At 31.5% G+C, this 8,552-nt stretch overlaps 1 protein-coding gene across 4 annotated transcripts in view; it reads left to right on the forward strand.

The window, feature by feature from the left end:
- LOC130902250 (integrin alpha-PS4-like) overlaps positions 1-8,552 on the forward strand; it is a 63,830-nt gene that overhangs the window by 34,144 nt on the left and 21,134 nt on the right. For all 4 annotated transcript variants that reach the window (XM_057814216.1, XM_057814217.1, XM_057814220.1 and 1 more), the window contains 3 exons: positions 2,785-2,857; positions 5,262-5,688; positions 7,963-8,053. In XM_057814216.1, the coding sequence (XP_057670199.1) occupies positions 2,785-2,857; positions 5,262-5,688; positions 7,963-8,053 (591 nt within the window). The remainder of the gene's footprint in view (positions 1-2,784; positions 2,858-5,261; positions 5,689-7,962; positions 8,054-8,552) is intronic.

Raw genomic sequence — 8,552 nt, forward strand, 5'->3', positions numbered from 1 at the left:
GGGCAGGAATGTTGCATTCAAGTCAATAATTTTTCGGCAGTGAACAAATTTTATTGTTGTACTCAAGTGACACCATATCTAGCTTTGCCGGTACCCCCGTACACACCCATAAATTCTTTTAAGGCAAGATCAGTGTCTTCTCACAATTGTTCACTTCTTCCTTTATTATGTCATGGTCTCCTTCGAACTAGTCGATAGGAAGGACTACCATTGGGGATCTTGTTTATGTGATAGCTGAAATCATTAATTTTTCATTTTTAAGTATGGATTTTTGAAATTTTGGAGAAAATCCTTTTCTCTTCTCGGGTTGTGCACCTATAGTTTATCCCCTTTTTTAAAACTGCTATCTGAGGCTTCCCTGTCGCATATTTTTTTATTTAGATTTGAGCGAACCATTTCGTATATGTCGTCCATTCTCCTCCTCTTTTTCCGCTAAGTCTCCAATTCGACAGCCAAATTTTAGGTGACGAGAAAGCTTCATTTCACGTGAAAACAGAATTTTCACAGGTATTTCACCGGTAGATTGCTAGGCTACTTTTCTATTTCGTTCTGATCACTATGACTAGTTGTTATAAATTAATCGCGCTTAGAAACTCGATTATATATACAAAACGAAGTTCTCAAAAATTCTATAAAATAAACAATGTTAACGAGTCACCTGCTTTGATGAAACCATATATAAAAAACACACATTTCGTATTTTATCTTAAAATTGATAATAAATGGCAAATATTTGCGTTTTCTTTCCATTTGTAGTTCTTATAATTATTTTGATGTAATAGTAGCTCTTCCAAAAAAATTCACGTGACTCAGCTCTACATTATAAACATTCAGTTAGTTTAATGGAACTCGGAGACAGACAACATCAAATATTCTTTACAATTCTTTCATGTCCCTAAAAGTCTATAGTTCAAAAGTTTAACTATCTTACCTTTCTCTTATGTTCCTGGGTGGAAAAAAATGATGATTCTCCAAATCACCCAATTTCTGAATGAGATGGTGTTGATATTCTTATGGAACTACGTAACATCGTATCGCATTCAAGTGATAACTCACATTTAATGGATTCAAAATGAATATTTGTTTAAATATATCTTAAAATTTAATCTGAAATATCTTTTATTTATATGTACACACAATGCGAAGCTTGGTGGTAAGGGACTGTCCATAAATTACGTAACGCCTTGACAGAGTAAGGCGTATCCATCGCCAAGCCGTATTGACATTAAACCAAAACATCCAGGATTTGTTTCAGGTTAGCTTTGATATTACTATTTAAATAAAACACGATTAGTTTGAGAACACGTTTTACTTCGATCTTCTATATGTTCTAACCTAACTATCTAAGGATCCCGCTTCCCAACTGTCACTTGCCAGATGACCATAGAACATTCAAGCTTGTACATGGCACTGTGAAGTGTCATATACGTAACAGGATTCACTAGATTGCCTTAAGACTATTTTTACCCAAGCGTGCAAAAATATTTGTTGGGAAGAACTTACAACTCGTGTGGCTTGTATTTCGCTACAAAAAAAATTCAAGAATCATAAGCAAAGCATACATGGTTCATCAATTTATTGCAAGACGAGACAAAGAAATATTAATAAGGAAAAAAGCTGAATCAGAGAACAAGTCGAGTGGATGTACGAAGGGAACGTTGATATGGAAAATCTGAATATAATCAATTATTATGGACTTGAGAAAAATTCTGTTCCAGAAATTCATAATCTTGAAGGTTGTTTTTTATCCTAGACATACACACAGAGTACGATTGTTACGGTAGCGTTACAGACGGACAGACAGACCATGAAATTTTGAAATTTCAGCGTTACGTAATTTATGAACAGTCCCTAACATGCTGAATTATACGCAATATATCGAGCTACCCACTTCGCCGCTTCATCAAACGAGCCTAATCATGTCATACTCACAGACTCTCTTAGCTCAATCCAAAGTCTCCAAAAAATTCACACCACAAATCCATTAGTAATCAAAATCAAGCAAAAACTGAAATACATACAAGACAACAACAAAAAAATAGTATTCTGTTGGATCCTCTCACACATTGGAATAAAAGGAAATTAAGAGGCAGACCTGACGGCTAAGGAAGCTGTAATTAGTGATAGTGCGTGAACTTTTTAACTACTAGCGTAAAGTGTTTAATGAATGGGAGATCAAATGGTCAACATCCACACACAAACTTCGTGAAGTGAAAGACTCAATAAAACCATGGTCAATACTACCGAAAAATCGCAGAGATGAAGTTCTTCTAACACGTCTGCGTCTAGGCCATACGCGACTGACGCACAGCTACTTATTTGATGCGAAACCCGAACCAAAATGTAGCAACTGCAATTGCAAATTAACTATAAAACACGTAATCGAAGAATGTCCATCTCTTAACTCAGAAAGATCATCATCAAATCTACCACTCGGAACAATACGTGAAATTTTAGGACCAAAATACAACATTACTTACCTTAAAAAGATCTCTATCATAAAATTAATTTAACAATTATTCATAGATTAAATACTTAATCTTTACTAAATCGCTAATAACCAGTATACGGTTGATGCGAATTGTGTAATAAAAAAAAAGTCCCTAACATGCAACGCGCCTAATTTTACCAAGGGAAAACGCGTATAATACTTCACATATTTGATATTTTAAAGGAAAACTCGTAAATCCTCGACATACATCTCAATATCCCTATTCAGAAAAAAAATTGTTTTTCATTTCGTTTCAGTTTCATATAAAATATTCATACGAACTTTTTTTGTAGAAAAATTGAACAAGAGACAAATTACTACGGTAGTAGTTCACTTATGGCATCCCTGTTGACTCACACATATAAGGTAATATAAAATTTAGTTATTATTTATTTATTGGCTTGACCGATTACTATTTGTAATCAATACAACTTGGAAATAATAATAATCGAAAAACTAAAAAAAACATTATTTAACAGTAATACAAATTAAATATAAGGAAAGCACTTTTCAAACGCTCTAAATGAAGATATGTAGCATGATTAGTAAAATGTAGAAAGTCTGTTTGATGTCCGTTGATGTGAATAATTTATGTTGATACTGAAATAAGTGAAGCACCCTTTGCTGTTTATCTCTATCTTATTTGAAAACTTAAATTATTTTCAAATTACTTTGCTATTGAAACTTCACCAAGTGGACAAATTACACGTCTGCGACATACTTTTTGTTAGTGGTTCTTGTATTTTCATCGGTGCAAAATTTCAAATGAATCCAATGTTTTGAAGTACTTGAAAAATCCAACAATTCAAATTTCAGAATAAAAGGTTTTGAGTACGAAAGCAAAAATCAGATCTGGTAAATATACAGAAGCCATTTAACGGAAGACAGATTTCTCAGAGATTTACATCACTTTTCACATGAATTTATCAGAAAGGTGAGTTTCAATATTCATATAGAGGAAACTGCTGTTACTCTTCGGTAAATATGGAGAAAAAAGAAATTCGAATGTTGATTGAATATTTTTTAGTTGGAAAAGCAGTATAATGAAATGATTTTCATGTGGTTGTGGTCATTAACTGCAGCTATTCAAGAAACAGTTAGGTTAGGTTGGTTAGTTAATAAAATCCGAGTATGTAACAGTCGTTGAATATCTAACCAAACCAAGTGAATTTTTCCTTCGATATGTCACAGTAGACATAACTTGGGTGTGTCTTTATATTCTAGTTTCAAAAATACAGAAACAATGGATTTAATTATATGAAAATACTCCCCAGAAAGTAAAAAAAGTGATAGCCATAAGGGTTTGTATACGTTCTGATGCCAACTTTAAAAAAAAATGAGTGCATTTGTTGAAAAACATACTTGATCCATCAGGAAAATGCGCCTTCCCATTGGTCTACTGAAAATTTTGAAAAATACATTACAATTTATTGCCTTTTTGTCACATTCACCTGTATTGGATCATCCCTATTATCCTTTGCTTCCAAACTAAAAAAAACAAAAAACTTGGTGTGAGGCTATTTCAGACGACGTGTGGTGTAGACAAATGTCAGTAAAGTAACTTATTAATTGAAAATTAACTCTTCTGTATATATAATATTGAGTTGAATATTTTTTTGCAAAACAGTTTATGAGGGTATTTAACATATAACACAGTCCATGATTTTTTATTTTCTTGGTTCCAATCCTTGCCCTTTGTATTCCTTGTACTTCTTCAGTTCGTTTAGATAGGATACTCTTACGTTTCTGTTTTTTACTCCCCTACCTCTTTCACTTTTTCGTTCTACCAATATTCTTTTAAATCCTGTGTTCGTAATTTTTCTTATACCTCATGATCTTTCTTCTGCATTTAGTCCTACGTACTTGTACTTGTCTTGTTTTCGTTGCTGCCAGTTATTTTTGATACTTTTTGACCTTGCTTAGTTACTAGTTTAATTTGTAGCACCTAATTTCTTATTTACTATTTTCCTTTTGCAGTTTCTTTATTATTAATGTTTTTATCCATCCAATCTCCGAGCCTCTCCTAACTTTCACATCTTTTATTTAGGTACACCAAAAACTGAGTAAAAAAGTAAATTACCAATATCATCAATTTTTGGTTAGGACCTGAAAAATTCATGCCTCTCAGCGCAAATATCGCAGGGTCTATTTCTGATAATATCTTTGTTACATGTTTTATAACTTGTTAAATTATAGTCAGAACTTATTGAATACTATTTTATTAAGTAAACAAATAAATGTTTTACAATATCTCCGATAAGCGCAGGAGTACCATTGACGTTTCTACTTGACGTCCGTTCTGCTGCCACCTAGTGGTCATGTGTAGTTGATATAGGAGACCATACACTAGCCATCTAATGCTATCTTATGTAACAATATTTAAGGATTCCTCCGAAATACTTTTTTAGGCGGTCAACTTAGTTGCAGCAGATGTGAAAAGCAGATTTAACGGATCCCATATCAAAGAAAGGTTGCTATCCAATAATTACTGATTTGAATTAGAAACCATTGTTTAAATTTTGAACTTTTACTGAAAATTTTATTTTTTTTACTAATAAAAGTAAAATATCTATTTTTAATAATGCATAAAACTAAGTTTTTTTCTATTCGAATATTTTGACATTTGCTTTCCCCATCTTTACACAGACTTATGTAAATAATAAGTATTATGATACATGACACATACTTGTTTAAAGTTGTAGATAAATGTCAGTAGAAGCGTGTGATTTTGAATATTGTTGTTAATTTCAATAAAATTAATAATTTTCAGATTGAAAAGTTTGGAGTTAGTCCCTTAAACAGCATCAAAGTTAAAGTTCAAGTTCCATATAAGTATCAAACAAAAGAGAAGAAAATCCAATTCCTCACTATTTCTCCAATAGAAGCCTTTTTTGCAGGACAACCATTGCCTTGTAATATTTCCGAAGAGAAAGAAGCTCTAGGTGAATTAGGTTTACTGAAACGGAGAAGAAGACAGGTAGAAATTTTCAAGAGCATTACAGAAAGCAATAAAAAAGAAGATATCAAAATAAACGAAAAGGAAATCACGATAACAACAAATAAAACATTATATTTAAATTGTACTACGGATGAAGTAACTTGTTTTGATGTTGTTTGTACCTTTGGCCCATACACAAGAAAAAATAATCCAGCTTCAATTAGTTTTTACATGAATGTTAATATCACACACTTAATAGGTAATATTATTTTTCAATAGTTATTTATGATACAAGTATGTGAAGTTATACTTTTACGCACGAGTTGCGAAAATGTATGAAACGAGCGTAGCGAGTCCTTTTTTTCGAAAAGAGAGAGAGAATACACAACACAAAATTATCTAAGGTAACTTAATAAATATGAAAAAAGTGTTATAATGATTATGCCATTTAAAAATCACTGTTATCTTTAGTATGAGTTTTTAAATGCTCAAATTTTAATAGTCAACAATCAATATTTCATAAATATGCAAAATTTGGTAACAATTTAACAAACCGCCAGTGTACGTGGACTCATTATCTTCACTGTTTACCAATGAAAACTTCGTAAACATAAATGCTTTTCTATTGGCCGAAGCTGTCGTAAGGCGTATGTACATAATTTCTTTGAAATATTCCTTCTAGAAAGTCTGCGATAAACATTGTCGTGACTTGGTGAGATTAATTTAAATCATATATTTCTTTAGATAAATAGAAATATGGCGTTCTTTGAGTTATGAGCGAATAAAGACCATAAAATTGCATAATGTAGTGCACAGAATAAAGACAGGTATGAATTTAATAATAAAGATTCAGATATACAAGCACAACAAGTTATTTTAAATGTATTCAAATGTTTAGAAAAGGAAAATATTCAGCAATCTGATAACGCAGTCGCAAGAAGGATTTTGCTGAATTAACTGGAGTAAATAAATTTTCCATTTATCGAGTAGGTATTTACGAAAGGAGTTGTTGTGGATCATTCCCAGATAAACATGTAAAGATTATTTGTTCTAATAGACGAATGTAGTACAAAAAGGACTCAGTCCACGTCCGGTACCCTGTTTAAACCAAACTCCATTACAGGCATGTACATTTTACTGTTTTATTTACGTTTTATAATTTAATATTTAGCTGTAACAAGTTAAGGAGGTATAATAATTACCTATTTATTCTAAGTTGCAAAAAGGACTACAATTAAGTGCATCTGTCTAAATAACGGCGTATAATGCCGTCCAATTTATAATGATTCGATTGTCTTTTAACGAATATTTACTCGAATATAGTAAATCAAAAAAAAAAAACGGTCGGCAAAGGTTTTTATAATCTGCAATTGATATTGGAAGGACTATAAAGCTGTATTCATATTATGAATTCTTCCAACGTATTTGAAAAGTTAATAATTTTCCTTACATTTAAAAATGAGTAGATAAATCTTCAGCAATATGCACTGCTGAATTTACCAAAATGACATCGCACATATACAAGAGTTGCAACTGAAATTTTGAGATATGGCAACACTGATGTTGTTTACAGATACTTAAAACATTCATCTTGGACAAAAAATGTAATTAAATCACTAATATATTCATGTGATTTTCTATGAATTTCGACGTGGATTAAACCATCAGCAGTGTGCCAATCAACTCGCTTCTACTTTTGTTGATGAAGCACCATCTCGAGCCACAGTGTGAATTTGGCTCTCCAAAAAGATTTTTTCGCATTGGATACCGCATAATTTGACAATCGCTTAAAAAAAGCTCGTATCGATTGGTGCGAAGAAATGCTGAAAAACTTCAATCGCGTTGCTTCAAAATACAACAATAAAATAGTGATAAGTGACGAATCATAGATTTATGCATATGAACACGAAATTAAACAGCAATCGACTGGATGGGTCTTTGAAGACAAGCCAAATCCAAGTGTTCGAAAGAATCAGGGAAACCAATCGCGACGATGAGAGCTCTCACGCATCAGTTCAAACAAAAACGTTTTTGAAACCGTTAAAACATCAAATTGATAGGTCTTTTTTCGGCACTCAATGATAATAGAGAATAATAAAGCCAAATCCAATAATAAATATTTGTTTTTATTTGTCCATCTCAAAACTTAGTATTAATCCTTGTATAATAAGAATTATTCAATATGTGAGGATATGTAGATATAAAGAATGAACAAAAAGCTTGTTCCAAAACCTCAATGGGGTGAAATTAATAAAAACGAACACACAAAAAAGTTGAAGAATTAAATTAAAATAAAAAATAAACAAAAAACATAAAAATGTTTGCTAAGATATTGTGATCAATTTATAAATATTTCTATATCAAACTTATCTGAACATATTACTTTGATAAATTGAAGAACAAAACCATGGTTTTTCAATCATTCCAATAGGTAATTGAAAATTTCTTTGTTCGCTCGCTCAAAACCAAAATTTATTTTTCGATGAAATATGAAACAATTTCAAAATATTTTTATCAATAATCTATTTTTTAGATATGGCGAAACATAAAGATGCTGTACTTATTTCCACAAATGGTGAAGTTATAATAGACTCTCCTGAAAGATTCATCCAAAATGGCAACAGGTAACCAAACAATTTGTTGTTTCGTCTTTATTGCTTCATTTGTGATAATTTGTTTCTGGCCAACGCATAAATATGTCGATATAAATTCGAATTAAAAATACTATCATACGTTTTTATCTAATTCTGCAGTATTTCTTGTTTTTCTGAATGTTGATTACTCGTTTTATGGGTTTCTAGACATGTTTTTTAGACAAGAACATCAAACCAATGTGTATTATATTTCCTGGACATTAGTCATAAATATTAAGTTTGCCATATTTTGTTGAAAACTTATATCATTCGAAACGAATTCTATATAATACTCCCCACATTAACTTTGACATGAGACGAAATTTAGAGTCTAGTTGTGCAATATCTAGCAATAATAGCCGTCTCATTTATCCTTCTTCACTCGGTTATGCCTTAACTTTCGAGAATCTTTAGACGACATGATATAAAAATTTACCTAACCTAACCAACTAATTAATTGACTAACATAATTTATGAAATTCCTTGTTCT

Source organism: Diorhabda carinulata, chromosome X (genome assembly GCF_026250575.1).
Source record: "Diorhabda carinulata isolate Delta chromosome X, icDioCari1.1, whole genome shotgun sequence".
In the NCBI taxonomy this organism is placed as follows: Eukaryota; Metazoa; Arthropoda; class Insecta; order Coleoptera; family Chrysomelidae; genus Diorhabda; species Diorhabda carinulata.